The 23955-nt window shown below is 50.5% G+C and overlaps 1 protein-coding gene across 4 annotated transcripts in view; it reads left to right on the plus strand.

Moving 5' to 3' along the window:
- Nucleotides 1-19122, plus strand: part of VPS37B (VPS37B subunit of ESCRT-I) — a 105011-nt gene extending 85889 nt beyond the window's left edge. For 2 of the 4 annotated variants that reach the window (XM_085636221.1, XM_085636219.1), the window contains 2 exons: nucleotides 13500-13582; nucleotides 16130-19122. In XM_085636221.1, the coding sequence (XP_085492347.1) occupies nucleotides 13500-13582; nucleotides 16130-16627 (581 nt within the window). In that variant the 3' untranslated portion in view covers nucleotides 16628-19122. Of the gene's footprint in view, nucleotides 1-13499; nucleotides 13613-16129 lie in introns of all 4 variants that reach the window. The other 2 variants (XM_085636222.1, XM_085636220.1) reach the window with 1 other exon arrangement.
- The last annotated feature ends 4833 nt before the right edge of the window (nucleotides 19123-23955 follow it).

Consider the following 23955-nt stretch of genomic DNA (forward strand, 5'->3'; position numbering starts at 1 on the left):
CCTGCTGTCCAGGTCCTTAGGATAAGTTTCTTCTGTCTTCTTCCCACACAGGGCTTATAGGCTGGGATCCATCAGTAGGGACAAGTATCAAGGGTGGGTTTATGGACCCCACTCCAGGCACAAGTTTCCACCCCTGCTGCTTCACTCCTTCCTCCTTCACTGTTGTGCTCCTCTCTCTTCACCAGTCAGGTGCCAACTGCCAGCTCCAACTGCCAACTGCCTCTCTTATCCTCCCAACATTCTAAACGGTCTCCAACTGTCACAGAGTTCTGGAATCTCCGGGAATGTTCTGGAAGGTGCTGGTAGGTTCCAGTGGATGCTGGTGATGTCACAGGTGGCCACCATTTTGTGCTCCAGGCCCTCAGACAGAAGCTTCAGGGGTAGCTAAAATGGCTCCCTGAATCTGCAGCAACACGAAAAAGTCTGGTGGTTCCCAAAAAGGAAAAATTCAAACAGGGTTTGAGGCAAAAGTGGGACAAAATAAATAATGATGAGGAGGGACCACCCAAAGGGCTGACAGGTCTAACACGCGTCCCCCCCAGCTGAAAGTGGGGAGAGCTACCCAACCCCTTGGGAGTTCTCATCACTAAGGCGGAAATACCTTGAGAGACCGTCTGCATTGGCGTGGTCCACTCCAGGCCGATGTTCCACCTGAAAGTCCATCCCCTGTAGGGAAATAGACCACCTCAACAACTTGGGATTCTCCCCCTTCATTTGCATCAGCCAACGAAGGGGTCTGTGGTCGGTCTGAACTAGGAAGTGCGAGCCAAACAGGTATGGCCGCAACTTCTTCAGAGCCCATACCACTGCAAAGGCTTCACGCTCTATTGCACTCCACTTCTGTTCCCTGGGAAGTAGTCTCCGGGATAGGAAGACCACGGGTTGATCCAGACCCTCTTCGTTGAGTTGCGATAACACTGCCCCAATGCCATGTTCTGATGCATCTGTCTGGACAATGAACTTCTTGGAAAAGTCTGGGGCCCTTAAGACCGGGGCCTCGCACATGGCTTTCTTCAATCTCTCAAAGGCTTGCTGACAAGCCTCCGTCCAGACTACCCGTCGAGGTTGTTTCTTGGACGTGAGCTCCGTGAGGGGGGCTACGATGGTACCGTACCCCTTCACGAAGCGGCGGTAGTATCCCGTGAGGCCCAAAAATGCTCGGACCTCAGTCTGTGTCTTGGGGGGTTCCCAGGCCATGATGGCCTCGATCTTCGCCTGGAGGGGTTGCACCGTTCCCCTACCCACCAAGTGTCCAAGGTACACTACCGACCCCTGCCCGATCTGGCACTTGCTGGCCTTGATCGTCAATCCAGCTTGTCTCAGGGCCTGGAGAACAGCTTGCAGGTGACGCAAGTGATCCTCCCAGCTGTTACTGAAGACGGCTATGTCATCCAGATAAGCAGCAGAGAAACTCTCCATCCCGGTGAGGATCTGGTTTACCAGGCGCTGAAACGTGGCAGGTGCGTTCTTGAGCCCAAAGGGCATCACACAGAACTGGTAGTGGCCATTGGGCGTGGAGAAGGCTGACCTTTCCCTTGCTCCATCAGTCAAAGAGATCTGCCAGTACCCCGAAGTAAGGTCAAAGGTACTTAGATATTGGGCAGCTCCCAGCCGGTCAATTAATTCATCCGCCCTAGGGATCGGATGAGCATCAGTTTTTGTCACTGAATTCAGTCCCCGGTAGTCCACACAGAACCTCAGTTCTGGTTGGGCACCCGGTGGTGCAGCTTTCGGTACTAACACCACCGGACTGGACCAGGGGCTGCTGGAAGGTTCAATCACTCCTAGCTCCAGCATCTTAGTGACTTCACTATGAATGCTGGCCTTCACCTTGTCTGACATCCGGTAGATCTTGGACTTCACAGGTGGGCTGTCTCCTGTGTCCACGTCATGGACGCACAGGTGAGTCCTACCCGGGACAAGGGAGAACAACGCAGAGTACTGCCCCAGGACCTGGCGACAGTCCTCCTGCTGTTCAGGAGTTAGAGATGGGGAGAGAATCACTCCCTCCACCGACCCATCCTTTTCTTGAGACGCAAACAGATCAGGGAGAGGCTCGCTTTCCACGTCCTCTCCTCCGTCAGTCACCATCATCAAGATGACTTCGGGCCTCTCGTGGTGGGGTTTGAGGCGGTTGGCATGCAGCACCCGCAGGGGCTGACGAGGGGTCTTCAGGTCCACCAAGTAGGTAGCCTTACCCTTCTTCTCCAACACCTCAAAGGGTCCTGACCAGCGATCCTGGAGGGCACTAAGCTCTCCTGGTTCGATCACCCACACCTTCTGGCCAGGCTCCAACTCCACCGGGTGAGCATTGTGGTCATACCACGCCTTCATCACTGCTTGGCTGGCTTCCAAGTTGTCAGAAGCTTGCTTCCACAACTTAGCCATTTGGCTCCGGAAGGCCAGCATGTAGCTCACCACATCCTGGGGGAGCTTTCTGGGAGTTCTTTCCCATCCGTCTCTCACCAGGTTAAGAGGTCCACGTACAGGGTGCCCATACAGAAACTCGAAGGGGCTGAAGCCCACTCCCTTCTGTGGCACTTCCCTGTAGGAAAAAAGTAAACAGGGTAGGAGGACGTCCCATTTCCTCCGCAGGCTTTCAGGCAGACTTCTGATCATGCCTTTTAAGGTTTTGTTAAACCTTTCCACTAGACCATTTGTCTGGGGGTGGTAAGGAGTGGTGAACCGGTAGGTCACTCCACACTCCTTCCACATTGCCCGCATATATGCTGACATGAAGTTGGTCCCCCTGTCGGACACAACTTCCTTGGGAAAACCCACTCGGGTAAAGATTCCCATCAGGGCCCTAGCCACAACAGGTGCTGTTATGGTCCTCAGAGGTATTGCCTCTGGGTACCGTGTGGCATGATCCACCAGAACCAGGATAAACCTGTGACCAGCTGTAGTTGGTGGATCTAATGGACCCACAATGTCGATGCCCACCCTTTCAAAGGGGGTGCTAACGACAGGAAGTGGTTCCAGGGGAGCTTTCAGCTTCACCCCTGTTTTCCCACTGGCTTGGCAAGACACACATGTCCGGCAGTAGGTATCGGACGACACTTTCATCTGAGGCCAATAAAAGTGTGGGACAAGACGGGCGAAGGTCTTGTCTTGCCCCAGGTGTCCTGCCAAGGGGATCTCGTGAGCCAACTCCAGAAGGAAGGCTCGATAACGTGGAGGAACTACCAAGGCTCGTGACGATCCATGTAGGGGTGCCTTGGGTTCACTGTAGAGGAGGCCATCCTCCCAGTAAACACTGTAGTTCCCTTCAACGTTCCCTGCTGCCTGGGCTTCGGCCTGTCGCCTCAGCCCCTCAAGGGTAGGGCACTCCCTCTGGCCCTGGCAGAATTCCTCCCTGGACGGGCCTCCCTCCACGTGCCACTCGGCCGGGATGGGTAAGTCCTCCAGGTTGGTAACGTCCCCCTCCGCAGACTCCTGGCCCACCACCTCCGGTGGCCTATCCGTCCTACGGGGTGGAGACGCCGAGGCAGGCTCCTCCTGTCCTCGGTTCTTCCCTTGACTGGCAGCTGGCTGGGCCTTGGTTCCAGGCTCCAGCCGAAATGAACTCCCTCTTCGGGTAGTCTCGGACCTTGTGCTAACACAGGCCCAGTCAGGTGTACCCAGCATCTCGGTGTGAGTCCGGTATTCCACCTCCTTCCAAGCGTTGTGCTCCATGTCATTGCCCAGCAGACAATCGACTGGCACGGCAGGGCTTACGGCAACTCGAAGTGAACCTGCAACCCCCCCCATTCAAAGGGAACCTCGCCCACTGGATAGTGACCTGTTCTGCCGTCAGCCATCGCGGCTGGGTGGAGTACATCGGGAATTACCTGCTCTGGAGACACCAGCTGGCTACGCACCATAGTCATACTGGCTCCTGTGTCTCTCAGAGCCTCCCCTCTTTGGCCGTTGATGGTGATCCACTGCCCATACTTTGCGGTATTTGCGGGCACCTGGATCTTAGGAACCATCTCCCGTTCTCCCAGGGACACTAAAGTGACACCCGCCCACTCCCTTCCCTTAGTTAAGGGCATCTCCTCCCCGAGCACTACACTAGCTACTCCGGGGGGCTTTCCTCCAGTGGGAGGGGGTGATCGTTTCTGACACTTCGGATCTCCTTTATAGTGTCCAACGCCACCGCACTCATAGCAATGGACAACCCTTGGCTGCTGACTCTGGCCAGGATTAGGGTTTCTGGGTGGGTTAGCCTTAGAGGTGAATCCTGTTCCCTTCCCTTGGAAGTTATTTTGGGGGCCTTTGGAGAACTCCTTTTTCTTTTCCCCTCCTTCTTTCTTCTGGGGGGCGCCCTGTCCGGCCTTTTGAGTATCCCCTCCAGTCCCCCTTGTGGACACCCGGGTACTAGCCCAAATGTCCGCCTCCTCAGCAAGCTTCCGGGGACTGGTCAGCTTGCTATCCACCAGGTGTTGCCGCAGTTCAGGGAAACATTTCTCGAGTAGGTGTTCCTTCAGTACTAGGTCAAACAGCTCCTCGTAGTTCCTTACTTCACTGCCCTGAATCCAACCTTCCAGTGCCTTCTTTGCATAGTCCAGGAAGTCCACCCAATTCTGTGTGCCCAGCTTGTGACTACCCCTGAACTTCTGTCTGTACTTTTCAGGTGTTAGTCCAAACTTTCTGATGAGCGCCAGTTTCATGGTGGGGTAGTGGGTCTGCTCATCCTCTTCGAGGGCCAATAAAGCATCCCTACCAGCTGGAGGCATGTACCTATACAATCCTCCTCCCCAATACTTCACTGGAACCCCATGGGCCCTCAACGAGACCTCATAGGCTGCTAGCCACTTGGCGATGTCGTCACCCGCCCCATAGCTAGCTACTATGTCCTTTGGCAGGTAAGGTTTGGATTCCCTGGTGATTTCTTGGTCTTTGCTGCCACCATTAGGAACAGTTGGTGCCCCAATTCTTAAGATCTGAAGCTCTATCTCTTTCAGTCTTATCTCATGAGCCATCCTCTGTTCCTCCTTCTCCTTCTCCAGCTTTGCTAAATCCCATGTGAGCTGTCTTTTCTCTCTCCGATCTGCTAACTCCACGCTGGATAAGCCCCCGCTAGAGACAGTGCTGCCCTTCCTAGAAAGTGTCCTGGGCCCTGCTGACAGGTTCCCCACCTCAGGTTGGTACATCTCAGCCCCCTCGGGGTCAGGCTCTCCATCCCTGTCTTCCTCCTCAGCCTTGCTTTCTCGGCGTGCCTCCCCCCAAGCCCTTAAGCTGGTTTGGAGTGCACCCTTCTTTGCTCCTGGGGGACAGTACACCCCCTCCCGCTGGCAAAACTCCCTGAGTTGGGCCACAGTGTACGTTTCTAGATTCTCTAGTACAAACTCCATCTTGCCCACTCAGGTTAGAGGACAGGTTTTGTGCAGTAACAATGTAGGGTGGTACCTTTAGTAATACCTCCTCCCACCACCAGAGTAAATTTGGAAAAAACAAAAACCCACAATTAGGAAGGCCGCTTTGAGAAAACTCCCGGTGTAGGCCTATGGACTACCCACAGTTATTGTTGAGTATACGTAGGCACAGCTCTATCCCACCACTGAACACCAATTTATGTTGGAAACAGCCCACTCCCACTCCGCAGGGTGGTGGTGGACTCCCCGAACACACTGTGGTAGCTTGGCTCGAGTGGTCAGGAAACAGGCGCAGTGCTAAGCATACAATATACCCATACAATAACCATGCGTGCATCCGTTCCAAAAACGACTCTACACCGTAAAAATTATGAAAATATTCTTTCTTTATCTTTTTCTCTTAGTTGCTGATTGGAAAAATAAATAGGTCAATCACAATATACAAGTTTCAATTAGTGCAGGTCAAATAAATATTGGCTGTTTGATGAAATAAATAGGGGTGATCATAAATAACAGGGCATAAATACAAGTGCAATATATACAGACAATTAAATACTTTAAGGCAATAAATACTGTACCAATAAATATTGTACACCAACAAGTCCTGTGGACCTATAAATATAGTGCAGCAATAAATAGGTAAAAACTCAATAAATACAGTATCCCCAATAAATAATTAAAAGTATACCGCAACCCTCATATAATCAGATGACACTTCAATTCTTAAGGGCTGATATGGCCCAGGCACAGCTTGTAGGGTTGTGGAAGGCTTGAGGGGGGCTACTCCCTGGCTGGGACAAGGCTGAGGCCTAATCTGAGGTAGATCCAAGGGGGGTATACCAGTGCCCTGGCTTTCTCTCTCCACACAACCTCTCTAGGTTAGTCCCAGTTCACCCCTTGCACAGTCAGGTTGGTTTCAGCACCTCCCTAGCCCCTTAGAGCAGTCTCTCAGGTCTCCACAGGGCCTTAGGCGCCCTCTACTCCACTTACTGCCCTTTTTCTGATGTTCCGACGCCGCTGGAGTCGTGTCGACGCCGTGAGGCGGTTCCGGTTCGGTCTCGGCGGCCTCGGCACAATGTCAGTTCTTTGACGACGCCGGCAGGCGGTTCCGGTCCGATGTCGGTGGCCTCGGTTCGATCTCGACCTCCGATTCGACGGCGTCGGGCAGTCTCTTCACGATGTCGACTTCGGGCGGCTCCGGTCCGATGGCGCTCTCGGCTCCGATGACGTCGGCCGGCCTGGCCTCGATGTCGACTTCCGGCGACTCCGGGGTGCGATCCTCACCCCCGACCTCCGGTGCTCCTCCTCACAGGCTCCGGGCGACTCCGGAGTGCGATCCTCACTCCCGACCTCCGGTGCTCCTCTACCTCGGTCTCCGACGACTCCGGAGGGCGGACTTCACTCCTCCGATGACGCCGCTCGCTCGACCTCGGTTCACTTCCTCCTCGACCTCTGGTATTCCTCACGACCTCCGTCGGCGCCCTCTCACGACCTCAGGCGGCTCCGGGTACGACGTCTGCTACTTCAGTCAGCGCCGCTTCTCCACCTCGGGCTCCAGGTCTTCAGGCTACTCGACGCCCGACTCCAGGGAAACCAGTTCTCAGGTCAGAATCTTGCTGTTTTCTTGGTTCTAAGGCCTGTTCCTGCTGTCCAGGTCCTTAGGATAAGTTTCTTCTGTCTTCTTCCCACACAGGGCTTATAGGCTGGGATCCATCAGTAGGGACAAGTATCAAGGGTGGGTTTATGGACCCCACTCCAGGCACAAGTTTCCACCCCTGCTGCTTCACTCCTTCCTCCTTCACTGTTGTGCTCCTCTCTCTTCACCAGTCAGGTGCCAACTGCCAGCTCCAACTGCCAACTGCCTCTCTTATCCTCCCAACATTCTAAACGGTCTCCAACTGTCACAGAGTTCTGGAATCTCCGGGAATGTTCTGGAAGGTGCTGGTAGGTTCCAGTGGATGCTGGTGATGTCACAGGTGGCCACCATTTTGTGCTCCAGGCCCTCAGACAGAAGCTTCAGGGGTAGCTAAAATGGCTCCCTGAATCTGCAGCAACACGAAAAAGTCTGGTGGTTCCCAAAAAGGAAAAATTCAAACAGGGTTTGAGGCAAAAGTGGGACAAAATAAATAATGATGAGGAGGGACCACCCAAAGGGCTGACAGGTCTAACAGGGTTGGGATTCTATTCCCGTTTTTTCCTCATACTAAAGAAATCAGGGGAATGGCGTCCCATCCTCGATCTCAGATTGCTCAACAAATTTCTCAAGACTCAGTCCTTTCGGATGCTCACATTGAAGGACATCCTCCAATTCTTTTCTCAGGAGGATTACATGACAACGATCGATCTGCAGGACGCATATTTCCATGTGCCCATTCTACCACGTCACAGGAAATACCTACGGTTTCGAGTGGGCCACAGGGATTACCAATTCAAAGTCCTACCCTTCGGACTCTGCTCAGCCCCGCGGGTCTTTACAAAATTCCTGGCCCCGGTGGTGGCTCACTTACGACAAGAGGGTATTCAGATATACCCCTACCTGGACGATTGCCTCATCAAAGCTCAATCCTCCCACCAGGCGGCCCTCGATACCCAGCGCTGTCTCGATCTATTCCAGTCCCTGGGGTTGTCAATCAATGTACAAAAATCTCAACTCACGCCGACTACGTGCAAGACCTTTCTCGGCGCTTGTATCAATACGAGCACAGCCATGGCCTTTGCTTCAGCAGAGCGTCAAGAACGGATTCAACAGCTTGCGAGCTCCATCGCAGCAAAGCAGTCAGTTTCAGTCCGCATATTAAAATCCTTTCTGGGAATGGCGTCCTCATGCATCGCTTTGATCCCTCTCTGCAGACTAAAGAGTCGCATCATCCAAGAGGAGTTAGACAAGCAGTGGCGCCAGGTTTCCGGTTCCTTCAACGATCGGATCGTGGTGTCACCCCGCATGGCTCAAGCGCTGCATTGGTGGACTCGTCCTGCCAACATCGCAGCAGGAACATCTTTTCTGTCGACAACCCCAGAACTCGTCCTTACCACGGACGCATCCATGGAGGGTTGGGGCGCACATTTTCAAGATCTATCCGTCAAGGGCCAATGGTCAGCGGCTCAGCGTTGCTGGCACATCAACAGACTGGAACTGATGGCCATTTTCTTGGCGTTGAAATCCTTCCGCCTGCAATTCCAAGGGAAGTCAGTCCTCATTCAGACGGACAACACCACGTGCATGCACTACCTGAACAAACAGGGCGGGACAAGATCTCCACTGCTCTCCCGTCTGGCGCAGAGGATTTGGAGTTGGGCCATACTCCATCAGATGACGTTACAAGCAATTCATCTGCCCGGCATTTCCAATACTCTGGCGGATGCACTCAGTCGGTCAGCATCATCAACCCACGAGTGGGAGTTACATCAACCGACGCTGGAGTTTGTCTTCAACCTTTGGGGTCACCCAACAATCGACCTCTTCGCAACCCCGCAGAATGCAAAATGCCAGTCCTACGCAAGCTGGTTTCCCCACCAAGGGTCGTGCGGAAATGCCCTTTCGATCAATTGGTACGGGATATTTGCGTACGCTTTTCCGCCGATTCCTTTGATTCCGCGAGTGCTGCGGAAGATGAGACAACAACCGTGCCATGTACTTCTAATAGCTCCACGGTGGCCTCGGCAAGCATGGTTTTCGGAGTTGCTTCTCCTATCCCAACGCGAGCCCATCCTTCTCCACCTGAAGCCGGATCTGCTGACAATGAACGATGGTCGGATATGCCATCCGAATCCCAGCTCTCTCAGCTTGTCGGCTTGGAACCTGAGCACCTGAATTTGCTCATTTGAACATTCCTCCAGCCTGCAGGGAGGTGTTAGCTAAGGCAAGAGCTCCATCCACAGTGAAAACGTATAAGCTCAAATGGAAGCGATTTTGTCATTGGTGTGCTTCCGCCCACATTCATCCTGTGCACGCTCCCCCAGAACACATTCTGCCATTCTTCCTACAACTAGCGCAGTCTGGATTATCGCACTCTACCTTAAAGGTCTTTCTAGCGGCAATATCTCGCTTCCGACAAGACGGCTCGTCCTCTCTCTATTCATCCAGAGTCATACAACAATTTTTCAAGGGTCTCTTCCGCATGTTCCCGCCCATTCGGCGTCCTCCACCCACGTGGCGCCTGAACATCGTGCTGGCTCAACTCATGAAGGCGCCCTTCGAACCTATCCACTCAGCGGATGTCAAATTTTTAACTTGGAAGGTGGCCCTCCTCCTTGCTCTGACCTCTTCCCGCAGAGTCAGTGACATTCACGCCTTTACAATAAAGCCTCCGTTCCTTCAATTCAGATCGGACTGTGTCATCCTCCGCACTAATCCGGTTTTTATACCTAAAGTACCATCCGATTTCCATCTTAACGAACCGGTGCTTTTAAAGACTTTTTTCCCCGCATCCCCAAACCCCGGCGGAGCAAAGCTTACACTCTCTGGACTTGAAGAGATGTCTTAAATTCTACATTAGCAGAACTCAATCCTTTCGCAAATCTGACCAGTTGTTTGTGGCCTACGGGCGTGCTTGCAAAGGACAATCGGTCACCAAACCTACGATTGCCCGTTGGGTTTCATCAGCAATCTCTTTTTGCCATCAAAAGGCTGGTAAGCCTCTGTCTTCGGGAGTGAGAGCCCATTCAACGAGGGCTATGTCATCTTCCACTGCCCTGTTCGCTGGTGTGCCCATCCATCAGATATGCCGGGCAGCTACGTGGTCCAGCAGGCACACGTTTACGAAGCACTACTGTCTGAAATCCATTAACGAAGCAGACACGGCTGTGGGACAGGCAGTTCTACGAAATCTGTTTAAATAAGGTGAGCCTCTGCTACTTCCCTCCTCCTGGGGTATTATTGATTGCGTTTTAAATACATTGTCATTGTATTACATGCAATATCAATACGGCTTGGTCAGCCGAATACTGTTTACTGCTTACTATTCTATTCAAGCATGTGAATCTATGAAAGACACCCCAAATACTGGAGAAGAACAAATGTTACTTACCTGTAAACTGTGGTTCTCCAGTATTGGTGTCTTTCATAGATTCACATGCGACCCACCCTCCTCCCCTCAGAGGCTCTCTTCTCCTCTTTCGGCTCTATGGTCACTCTTGTGCTCGAAAATCTGAGGGCCTGAGCCTCTGAGGAGAAGGTTCTAGAGGGTGCTAGCGCCTGATTGGCTGGAGTTTGGACTATAAAATGACAGTGATATGTTAGCAAAGTGATTCTTTTTCTCAATGCTTTCCTATGTCTCAATGCTATCCTATGGTATTTTAACTTGATATGTTATTTAAACTATATATATAAGTTTATTTGGGTATGTATATACTCTTATCTGGTTATGTATGTGTATATGTATATATACATGATACTTATTGCTTTTTATATATACCGTGGGACTCCCACTTCGACGACGGGGAATATTCAAGCATGTGAATCTATGAAAGACACCAATACTGGAGAACCACAGTTTACAGGTAAGTAACATTTGTTCTTTCCCAGGGTAGACTCCCCAGGAAACCGTATATGAGGCGGCCCCAGGGCATATAGGTGACTCTTGGATGGGGGCTGCACGTCCACCACCCCTATATCGTTTCTGGAGAGACTTTTAGTAAGTGGGCATTGAAAAATCCGACCACATGCTTTTTGTGTGGCCTAGAGCATGCGGTCACGCGCACAGTTACGCGCAGAGGCGCCATCTGGCTTTCCTCTCTTCCTAATTAAGTGCATCGCTCGAGGGCACCCTTACTGCGCGCGCACATCAGCATTAGTTAATCACTCCTTCACTGCTTTTATTTTGCGTGTGCTTTACAGCGCGTGCAAATGGCAAATTAGCTTTCACTCCTGCACGGCTTTTATTTTGCGCGTGCTTTACAATATTATTATTAGCTATCTATTGTGACAACATCTGTTACACAGATGTTTTTTAAAACAATAGCATTTGCTCTTCCCTCGTGCACTTTTTTTTTTTCTTCAGACACAAGCAGCTGATACAAGGCAAGGTGAAATAAGCAGAGGCATTTAGCAATGTATTATTGTATTAATTTTTTATTGCATCTTCTCTTTTTCCCCTACCTTCATTCTCTCTCCCCCCCCTTTCTCTTTCTTTCTCTCCCCTTCATTTACTCTCACTCTATTTCTCATTTTCACTCCCCTTCATCACTCGGGGCGGCCACCGCGGCATCACTCGGGGCGGCCACCGCGGCATCACTCGGGGCGGCCACCGCGGCATCACTCGGGGCGGCCACCGCGGCATCACTCGGGGCGGCCACCGCGGCATCACTCGGGGCGGCCACCGCGGCATCACTCGGGGCGGCCACCGCGGCATCACTCGGGGCGGCCACCGCGGCATCACTCGGGGCGGCCACCGCGGCATCACTCGGGGCGGCCACCGCGGCATCACTCGGGGCGGCCACCGCGGCATCACTCGGGGCGGCCACCGCGGCATCACTCGGGGCGGCCACCGCGGCAGCACTCGGGGCGGCCACCGCGGCAGCACTCGGGGCGGCCACCGCGGCAGCACTCGGGGCGGCCACCGCGGCAGCACTCGGGGCGGCCACCGCGGCAGCACTCGGGGCGGCCACCGCGGCAGCACTCGGGGCGGCCACCGCGGCAGCACTCGGGGCGGCCACCGCGGCAGCACTCGGGGCGGCCACCGCGGCAGCACTCGGGGCGGCCACCGCGGCAGCACTCGGGGCGGCCACCGCGGCAGCACTCGGGGCGGCCACCGCGGCAGCACTCGGGGCGGCCACCGCGGCAGCACTCGGGGCGGCCACCGCGGCAGCACTCGGGGCGGCCACCGCGGCAGCACTCGGGGCGGCCACCGCGGCAGCACTCGGGGCGGCCACCGCGGCAGCACTCGGGGCGGCCACCGCGGCAGCACTCGGCAAGACCTAAGTATCATTCAGCATCACCTCAGCCTGCTCTCGGAATCTGCCATCTGTTGATTCTCCCCTAGCATCTGGCCGCTGCTAGTGTTATAATACAGGTACTATTTCATAACCTTCAACCTCCAATTGTTTATGCCCCCTCAAAAAAAAAACTTTAACAACCATTGGAATAAGCAAAAACAAGTTGCCAGCATTGCAAGAACAAAAGAAAAATGAGAATTTTTTATTGTACTTAAATTTTTTTATATGGTCGTTCTGTTGGACATAATGCCTTCTTGGTCATATATAAGGTAACAAAAATGCTTCTGATACTTTTTTTATTACAACTTTTCAGCATGCTGCACAGCAACCACACTTCTCTACAGCACAGCTTAAACACATTGGCATAGTCAATAGCTCTGCCTAAACACTTATAAGGCCCCAAAGGCGAGACCTATTGGCTATGCCAATGCTTGTTCAGCCTTGGTGGGGAGATGGGGGCCCCCCGGGACTGTTCCAGACTTGCAAAGAGGAAATTTGGTTAAAAGTAGTGTTTCTGATGGAGGGATGAACCCAGTGGGTAATGGTGTCAAAGCAGATAAGTAATGATTCTAGTAAAGCCCCACTAATGGCAACCAGATGAACCAAGGGGCATACTGAGTTCTCTGGTATCATGCTACAGCTTTCCCTGTGATTGTTTGGGAGTCAGCAGCAAGGCTAACTACGGACACCAAGACTGCCATAACACTAATGGAACACAGGTCATGGGTGGAATACTTGCAGAAGGCTTGCTGGGGGGTGGGGGACACCCAGGGACCAACTTTATGCAAGCCTAACTCTGTCCTTCTACATTAGGTATGGTTCTCTCTGTAAAGGAACACGTGCAAATCTAGGAGATTTTAGCCTTGTTTGGGCCTCACTAGTGAGGTCATTCATGAATGAGGTGCGCCTGAGCATTGTGGCACAGCGAGCATGGAGCCCACCATACTAATATGGCTCTTAGGTGATTTGATCTGTTACATTAAAGGACTGTGCTCCTCAAAATCTGACAGATTAACCCTTCTGATGTGTGATTGCATATGTTTATATTCCATGTGTTTTTTTAGAATGTACAGATAGAGTATACGTGTGCATCAGAAATGAGTCTACTGCCTTGTGGCCCCGATAATTTCTTTTTCAAAAAACTTGATAATAGTTGACATTTTAATTCCTTTTACACGGTGTTTACATGTCTTTTTTCCCCTTGCACAGACCAACAGTCAAGCAATGCTTCCCTGGAGACACTGTTGGCTCTTCTTCAAACAGAGGGTGCCAAGATTGAAGAAGAGACAGAGGTATGGAAGGATCAGCTATATTATATAGAGGTTTGTTTCCTGGAGCACTGATGCAGTGTAATGTGCATGGGTGTATTTTGAATGCATTTGATAGGTATAACTCACTGCATTAAGGATGTTAAAGAAATACTGAAGCTAGCTGCCCTAACTCAGTCCTCTATGCCTTTTGTTAATATTTGATGTTCCCAGGAGAGAGAATCTGGGGGTGGGGTGGTTATAATTTATCAGTTATTCAGGAAAACGTAAGTGTCCATATATTTTTGGAAAATAACCTATGTCCCAGCACCTATTTCTCTACTCTCCAATCAACCTAATATTCTCTTACTGACATGGCGCAACAGTAGGAAGAGTTAAAAACCTACAACTCAAATATGCAAGTTAGTTAAGTAATACAATCAACACTGTAGATTGCCCTATGTTTTCATATTCATTCTGCATTCCTACCAAGTTTGTGCCGCTTTCAATCAGCACATCATACTGTTTTTTGGGTTTTTTTGCACATGGGGGTCGGGTCAGAAGTCTTTGCGAAATAAGTTTGTATAAATTACTTTAGGGAGCACACTCAGTTTCCTCCTTCATCAAGGTACTTAGTGAGTTCTAACAGACTGGTGATCTCAAATGCATATTGGGGTTGTATCTAGTGATCAAACTGCAGTTTAACAGGAACCCCCTTTTATTAAGATTTGTTTGTTGCGAGAGGGTTGTATGCACGTCTCCACTGCCATCCATATCCTGTCCTTTGCCGGTTTGTAGTGACAGTGGCCTTTTATGAGCATGGGCCTGACTGCTTGATTGTGCACGAGTGGTGGCTTCATTGCTGTGTGTTTTGTGGAGGCCAGGGTAGAGGACACTGAAGCCGTCCACCATCGTAACACTTGTCCTCTCTAGATTAGATTACACCAATTTGATCTGAACATGCGATTCCTGACGTAGTGAATGTAGGATGACCACCTGGGGCCCAATTACAGAGTGCCCCGGAGGCGCAACAGGCATGTGTGCTTGCTTTGTGCACTGCCGTGGCACTTTGTTCTTACATAAGAGGCCACAGACGCTTTGTGGCCCCTGCTGTAATACAGATAGCGCTGGCTCACATGTAGCATCAGCGCTATCATTAGAAGGTGTTCCCTCATTTACATGCAGGCCTGGCCCCACGCAAATGGGAGAATCACTTTTCCTCTGTGCCCGTGCTATATTCTGGACATAGAGGCAAGCACGAGGCGCGCTGAAATTATGCTTCAAAAAGGTGGCTCACTTTCAGTGTGCCTCCTAAAGGTACCCTTTGGAGGTGAGAATGGGGGGGGTCCCATGAAACTCCAGACATCCCCTTGCAGGCGGGTGTAGTCACTAACTGCACCTGCCTGGAAGGGGATCCTCTTGAAAATGTAGGTGGGTTACCTCCTGCACAGTGAAACACAGAGCGGCTTTGAAGTAGCCGCTCTGAATTTCACTTGAATGCGCCGCCCCGAGGCAGCCCAAGTTTGCAGCTGCCCTGGCGGCAGCACGTTCACCAAAATAGGGGGCATTTTCTCTGTTTGCACTTCGTGCACCTGTTTTAAGGTGTGCCGTGGTGCAAATGGGAAAAGTGCGCCCTAGTTAGCATGTTTGTTCAGAGACCCTGAATTTGGAGAGTACCGACGATAGGAAACTTTGGCTTGTGATCAACGAGATGGGCTCATGGGTGCTTATTTCGATCAGTTTGCCTCGGATGCTCTTGTGTATTTCTTAAGCCTGGGCGAAGCACTACGCTACGCTCGCGTAGTTTGCGAAGTTCGCGCTACTTCGCTAACTGCACGTAGCACAGTGCGAGCACGCGTAGCGTAGTGCTGCGGTCTTTTTTTGCTTGCGGTCCTCAACGTCAAGTTGGCGACCGCGAGCAAGCAAAATGACATCCCGGCGAGACTTTTTCCTTGTTCGCGATCAGCAACATCAAGTTGGCGATCGCGACCATGGAAAATAAACCTCCCGGCGAGATTCCCAACGCGAGGAGGTCAGGTTTCTCATTGCGAGGGGTCGCGTATGCTCGCGACCGCTCGCGATGAGAAACTACCAGTTCGCGTTGAGAAAGCTGCCGCTCGAGTAAAAATCTACTCGAGCAGCAGAAAACTACAGCTCGCACTGTGCAAGATGCCATTTTCAATGATTGCACAGTGCCGGTTGCTTGTCCGCACTGTGTAATCATTGAAAACAACAACTTGCACAGTGCGAACATGTTACTACGCAGTTCGCGAAGTGCTACGCGTAGCTCGCGTAGTGCGAACTTCACTTTGCGTAGCTTCGCGAAGTGCTACTTCGCGAACTACGCCCACCCTTAGTATTTCTGAAAGTGACCTGCAGGGCATCTCGGATGACCATGTCAAAATCATCTGAGGATGACCTGAGATTAGGGAATCCTTGAGGGGGCTAAGGATGGGCAGCAGTAAAAAGTTCCCAACAGCATTGGGGTTTTTCAAATGTTTTTAGTTTCTACTTGAATTGATACTACTTTAGAGTACATTTTTGTCATTTACTGGTGTACAACAATAAGCCAATCTCTTCAATGTTTTTCAGAATATGGCAGAAAACTTCCTTGATGGTGAAATACCACTGGATTCCTTTATTGATGAATATCAAAGTAAGCGTAAACTGGCCCATTTACGACGTGTGAAAATTGAAAAACTTCAGGATATGGTGCTTAAAGGACAGAGACTTCCACAGGCTCCAGTGCAATCACAGCCAAGGCAGCCCACAGTGACTCCTGCACCTCAGGCACCTTACCATTCAGAATTAAACAATCCACCATCTGTCATGCCTCGAAGAGCAGTGCCACCACCACCACCACCAGCAGCGACCCAACCAGGGGCCTATCCTACTCCGTTTACTGCAGCAATGGGGCCAGGACCGGCCGGCCTTCCTTATGCAGCTTGTCCCTACCCACCTCTCCCACCTCGATCAAGTCAGGCGGTACAGCCAGGGTATCCAAATCCATTTGCGGCCCAATATCCTCCCGCAATCCCCAATAGACCACCACCTCGCCATCCGCCTGCTGCAGGCTTCATGATACAGTGAAGTTATTGTGCACCCACACAGTCCACATTTGGTGCTGTCAGTCCACTCCAAACTCCCAGACAATACACTTTGTTTTACTTGGATAAATCTGTCTTTGCGTCATCGGTAAGACAAATTGTTCCAGTGGGGACAAGTGAAGTGAAGCGTCCATCTGGAATAACTCCGAACGTTGATTTTCTTTTTTGCAATTAAGACTCAAAACTTTTTTGGGGTGGAGCAGGTTAACAGATTAGACTATATTTTATAACCATAGGAAGTTCCGGAGTACCTCAAATAACCAACATTTCTTTGTATTCTAACAATCGCCTTCATGTGCTCCAAGGTACAACAAAACTGTACCAATTTTATGTTGGGCAAAAACGTGTAGTAAGCATTTGGGACCTTAACAATGATGCACCATGTACAAATACCAAATTGCTATAAATGCTTCTGCATTGGGGAATGGTATTTATTCAAAATCTGTATGTATTGTCTGCATTTCATGTCGTGCCCATCAGTTTGATCCAAACAGACTTCTTTATACCGCAGACTCCGATGTTTGGAGTAAGATGATTTAGGCTGGTACTTTGACACTAACTTGAAAGACTAAGCGCTATCTTGAATGAATAAAACGTCCACGCTAATGATCCTTTATGTAAGGAAATCTGGCTCGACACTTATCAGTTGGATCAGCAAACATTTTACATTGCCAATTTTTTCATTTGAGTTTGAATCTCTTTTTCGAAGGGGTACTATGGAAAAGGTATCTTAGTGGTAGTAGACCAGGCAAGAGATTTTTGCACTGCAAATGTACCTATTTTTTCAAGTGGGGATTCCAGTCAATTTCTACTAAATGAAACGCATTAGCAATGTTTTTACTATTTGCAAAAACTTTTTTTTAAAGGAATCTTAGAACTATTCAGGGATTTATGTTTAGAAAAGATTGACCTGCATTGAACAAATGTTCTGCAGGTCACGGTGATGCAATTTTCTGTCTGAAAGCAATGCATTGTTACATATGCATGTGGCTGTGATGTGCCTTAGTATCATTGCTTGTGACCAGACTCTGGAAACGATTGTTTGCATATCTTATAGATGGGTACATAGAGCAGAACTCCAGTTTGAAAATTGACAAGGCTGATTAAATGTTAGCATTGAGGGTCCAGAGGCAGTATTGTAAGGAGTTTGCTGTCTAAAATGTGGAAAGTTACCTGGAGTAAATGGGGTTCATCCATGTCCTGTAACTGTTTGTAAAGAGAACCTTTAGATATGACTGAAAGAAATGCTGCTGTATTTTAAATGCAATTATCAATGTTTGCAATAGTGGGTCCTTTTTGGAAGCAGTGTGCTTGTATTTCAATCACATGCTGAGTGGAGCTTGGAGTCTGTCGCCATGATGTCCTCTTAAATATTAACTGGCCATTGAGTAGTGTTGCAGTTTTCTAATTGTTAACCCTAAAGGTTACATTTGTATTTTTAGTGTAGTATTTTATAGTAAAATCAAAGACTGACATCCAAAGTGTGGGGGGGGGAGATCGATGGCGGACGTCGCCTGAAATCTGTAGGTTTTGGGGTTGGGTGGGGATGTAATCGCAGTTAAATGCCTGGGCGTTTAATGTTCTTGACAGAAATCAACACCAGGTTTAAGTGCCGCTTAAAAACGTGGTCCAAACTGTTGAAAAAGCCATATTGCAGTTTCTGCAACTGGAGATCGCCACATGCCACAGTGGATGGAGCCTTTCAATGTGTGAACTGCCACTAGCTTCTGCGATGGAGCCAGTCCTTTATCCAGATCGTGTTAGTGTTTGCAGCTACCTGTTCAGAAACATGAACCTGGTCTAGTTGACGTACAGTAGAAAATAGCATAGAACTAAACTTGTAGGTACATATTCAGGTTCACAATGTGGCCTGTGCTGTTTTCATTTTGTCCAAGCTAATTTTTGGTTTTTGGACAAGAAGGCAGCATATACTGACCTATTTTTATTTAACTAACAACTGTTGTTCTAGATCGCCTGTGCTGGTCTGATGTAATTCAAACCAGCCTAACTTTTGAAAAAGGCTGTACAGGTGAAAGTGAAGTGGACGGTGCCTGTTGGTTTGTTGCGTAGCTTGAAAGGTAAGTTGTAATGGATACCTAGCACTTCAGCTTAGGATTACAGTCCAAGCATGTGTCCCTTCCTGGTGCTCCATTGACCTGATGATTGAGGCGATGCACAGGATTTTTTTTTTTTTAAATGAAATATTCCCATTGCACGTTGATGCCATTTGTACTGAACCTGCGGAAATGGCACTCCACTTGCACAGCATGCACAAGTGCTTTGGAAAGGAAGCCATGGAAAATGGAGGTGGTCTGTCAGACCTCAGAGAGAAGCTAAACTCTTGATAGCACTTGTTGATAATGTAAAGTAATTCTGTAATGCTTCAGTTTGTGCTGCATAACTAATGCAAACGTTATTGGTTGGTGAAAGTTACCGCTGGTTATTTTAAATAAATGACGTACAAAACTGTTTCGAAAATGTTTGTTCAGTTTTCTTTTGTTTAGCTTAACTAAACCTAGTGGATCCCAAAAGTCTAACCACTGTTGCAGCCTTTTGTAAAACTGTTTGGAAATGTGACAAAATGTGTTTAAAAAAAAACCAAAAACATTTATTAAGGCGGGCGACAAGACTGATAGGGGCCTGGGATGTGTGCTGATGTGAGATGAATGTGGCCCCAGGGAGAATGAAGGTTTCTGCCTCCAGCTTGCACAATTCTATTGTATACACAGTGTGACTCTCCACTGGCAAGATGTTTGTCTACCTCGATCATCTGACTTTGCTGCTGCTATCTGGAGAGGAAAGGGAGAATCTGAAGGCCACCATCATGGAAGTCCTTGGTTTGATAGGTCAAGTTTGCCTGGCAGTGCCCAGTGACAGATGTATTTAGTGGCAATCCTCAATCACTTTTCCCAAGCATTTATTATAAAACTCTCTTTAAAGACTCTGGAATGGGAGGGGTTCAGGTCCCTCGTTAAGTGTTGGAGTAATCTGTTTTGCCCAAACAAGAGAGAGACCCCCGAACTGTGGCTCATATGTTCCCTTTTCACTCTTGTATACTGATACCAAAATGTAGTCTATGATGCTGGCCAGTAGATCAGCCTCGATCCCTATCTGACAAGTGGACTACTTGTATTATCCACATGCTGCTTAATGTGATGAGTGGCTTCTCAAAGCAGTCAAAGTGTTTGACTTCATCTTTTGAGCTTATCTGTGGCAGGTACTTTAGCAGTATAGCCCCTCTTTTATTAATATGGCATTGCCTCTGTATGCAGACCCAGCGACTTGGGTTATTGTTCATAGTGCCACCCTATCGGTAATTTCACTGCAGCATAGTACTATGCAGGGGTGCCCTCTATCCCTTTTGCTATTCGCTCTTGCTTTTGGACCTTTGGCTGTAATGTGACCACTGGTGGATCTAGGTGGCACTTTTTGTAACAAATAAGTTCGAGGCATGTGGGCTGCTGAATTCATATCTGTGCATAGATCGCCGCCTAGTGTTGGGTCCGGATGTTTGCACGTTGTTGTCCTGGAAGAGTCTTCGAAGTATCCTGAGATAGGTGACTCCTCCCCTGGACCACAGTGCGCATGGGCATCCTCTCCATCCTCAGATTGTTTTTTTCCGCCATTGGGTTCGGATGTGCTTATCTTGACTCAAGTTAGGAAAATTTAGTTTTCAGGCCAAAAGGCCTTTAGTTTTCGACGGTACTGTTCCCGATCGGTATCGACCGTTTACAGGCTAGTTTCGCGATTTTAACAACTTTTCGGATCCATTAAATCCGACCATCGACCGAACTTCGACGATGGAATCGAGGACCCCATTAAAGCGGTGTCCTGTTTGCCACGCCAAATACCCCCATATCGACGTCCACCCGGTGTGTAACAAATGCCTCTCACCGGATCATGACGAATCGAAATGCATGGCCTGTGCCCGATTCAGATCCAAGAAGACTCTCCGGAATCGACGAGCCACGCGACTGGAAGCGCAGCAAGCGGCACCGGCCCCGACCAACATCTTCAGCACCGAGGACGAAGATGTCGAAAGCGTGGAAAATATACCCTCCAGCCCCACTTCCGAACACGGTTCCCGATCGGAAGATGTAGATGAAGAGCTTTTTCACAGGGAAGAAGCCGACGATGAGGTAGACTACGATGAGGCCTTAGGGGCCGAAGAAGGTAGCTCTGGTGAGGAGCAAGGCCTACCCGTCCAAATGGAGGATATCCCAGTGTGTCAGTCGACGGCTCCAGTCGAGGGATCGCCTTCGGGCCTTACCCAAGACCAATCCCGCAGTTCTTCGGCCCCGCCCTCTGGCCCGGCCACGGACATACAGCGAGAGCCATTATTACCTAAAAAGACTGGTTTCCCCACCCCAAAACCAATCATCGCACCGGTTCAACAGAAACCGAAAGTGAAACTGACACTGGTCGGCTCGAGGACCACCACACCTTCGACGCCAGCCAAACCCGTCGGCTCCGACCGCACCAAAAGGGACTTCGGTGCCGAACTCGCTGCAGCCGATGTCGGCGCCGACCCAAAAAGAAAAGCCGTCGGTACCGCCAAAGCGCCTCGGCCCCCGGCACCGAAGCAATCCGCACCGGCCACCAAGGTGAAAATGGCCACTGCATCGCTATCCACCTCGAAGGCAGCGACTACGGTACATTCATCGACGCCGTCGACGGCTACTACCTCTCCTCGGCTCGATGACCCGGTGACTTCGAAGAAGTCCACACCTGCCTCTACGGAACCACTCGGCGCAAAAGAACCGTCGGCGTTCCAGGTGCGACAAGTGGCAGCGTCCTTGCAACGCATCAGGGAAAAGGCGGCCCTCCAGACCTCGTCGGGCTCCGAACCGAAAAAGGCACAGAAGGCACCTTCGGCACCGTCCAACATCACCTTTGGTTTGCCGCCATCCACGGCGCCGAAAATGTTCGAAATCAGAACACATGTTACCCAGACAAGGTCCCCATCTACGGAACACTCGACTACTGGGACATCACCGTCCCACTTCATCGACGCCGACACCGGCAGGCTCATGCTCCGAAAGCGGAAGATCACTTCAGGGCAGGCTTTGGACTCTTATAGGATCCCGCTAAAACAAAAAATGCCGGCGGAATCGGAACCAATTCTTTATGAACGCATCCACACCTCTTACACAGATCCATCATTCTCTCCAACGCACTCCGACACGGATGCAGTGGAGGACTACATGGGTGACGACACCACCTACCCCGAAGACATGGACCCTGAGGGCCAGCAAGACCCTGATCAAGTCTGGGATGACCCTGTAGACCCAGGTGCCGCTCTGGATACACAGGACACGCAACTTTATGGCGCAAAAACGTCCCCCACAGAGGACACTGCTGCATTCAACGCCCTCATTGAACGTGCCGCAGCCAATCATGGAGTGCAACTCCACTCAGGCACTATCGAGGATGATTTCTTGGTGGACACTTTCGCATCCTCCGAGAGGACTGTAAAGACTCTGCCCATGTTAAAAGGTGTCCTCAAGCCAGCAAAGGACATTTTCAAAGAAACCACCAGGGCACGGGTAATAAACCCCAGGATCGAGAAAAAGTACAAACCCGCAACTGGGGACCCCACGTACATTAGAAGCCAGTTGCCTCTGGACTCCATTGTAGTTGCCAATGCTCGCAAACGGGCACACTCGCAGACAACTGGTGATGCTCCTCCCCCGGACAAAGAGTCCAAGGTTCTGGAGACCTCCGGCAAACGGATTGCAGCCCAGGCAGCAAATATATGGCGCATTGCCAATACACAGGCCCTCCTAGCTCGCTACGACCGCTCACACTATGACACGTTAGAGACCCTACTCCAACACCTGCCAGACGAGTACAAAGAGGCAGCGGAGCTCCTCATCAGGGAGGGACAACTGCTCACAAACGCATCCATCAAGTGTGCACTGGATGCCGCAGACACTGCTGCAAGGGCAATAAACACCAGCGTCATGCTACGACGACACGCCTGGTTACGAATCTCCGGATTCAAACCGGAGGTCCAAAATAACATCCTCAATCAGCCGGTCAACCCCGACTACTTATTTGGACCGGAGGTTGACACCACCTTACAAAAGATAAAAAAAGACACAGACACTGCGAAGTCAATGGGGGCTCTGCAAACGCAGACATTTCGTAGTGGCTCCTTTCGTCGCCCCGGAAAAAGAGGTGCAGGTAGAGGACAAGGGACACAGCAAACCTACAACAAAGGGGGCACACAGAGTTCCTACGATAAAAACACCCGAGGTGGATATCGTGGCTCCAGCACCAAAGGCAGAGGACGTGGTTACGGCAATACCAGGTCCTCCCCTAAGAACAAACAGTGACGCCCTCTCCCTTCCCCCGCCCACATAACACCTGTCGGGGGAAGGCTCCTGCGGGTCCTGTCCACGTGGGATTCCATCACCACGGACAGGTGGGTCAAAGATGTTATCCAACACGGTTACTGTCTCGAATTAACCTCCACTCCACCCACCATACCGCCAAAGCACGTCCTATGTCCTCAGAGCACTTAGCGTTATTACAGCAGGAAGTGCTAAGTATGCTGCAAAAAGGCGCAATAGAGGTCGTGCCCGTCCACCAGCAGGGAACAGGGGTGTACTCTCTGTACTTAATACCAAAAAAGGACGGGTCACTCAGACCTATCCTAGACCTGAGACCCCTCAACCACTACATTCTCTCAGAGCATTTTCACATGCTCACCCTACAGCAGGTTCTCCCGCTCCTCAGACAGGGAGATTTCCTAGCCACGCTAGACCTCAAAGATGCGTATTTCCACATACCCATACACCCGTCACACAGAAAATATCTCCGGTTCACCATTCAGGGGCAGCACTATCCATTCAAAGTCCTTCCCTTCGGAGTGACAACAGCACCCAGAGTTTTCACAAAGTGCCTAGCTACCGTGGCTGCACATCTACGGAGGCAACACATTCACGTCGACTCTTACCTGGACGACTGGCTTGTTCAGGCAAAGTCAGCCCAGCAATGTGCTAGCCACATGTCCCGCACCATTCACCTTCTTCACAGTCTGGGATTCTCACTAAATTACCCAAAATCACATCTCCAACCCGCACACGTACAACAGTACCTAGGTGCGACCATAGACACTCTGGCAGCCACAGCTCAGCCAAATTTAGCGAGGATCAACAGCATGCAAATGCTGATTTCCAAGTTCAAACCCCAACACTCCCTTCCTGCGCGAGTGTTCATGCAGTTGATAGGCATGATGGCCTCCTGCATTTTCATAGTCCCACACGCGAGACTACATATGCGCCCGCTTCAGGAGTGCTTAGCACG

This window comes from Triturus cristatus, chromosome 11, assembly GCF_964204655.1.
Source record: "Triturus cristatus chromosome 11, aTriCri1.1, whole genome shotgun sequence".
NCBI lineage: Eukaryota > Metazoa > Chordata > Amphibia > Caudata > Salamandridae > Triturus > Triturus cristatus.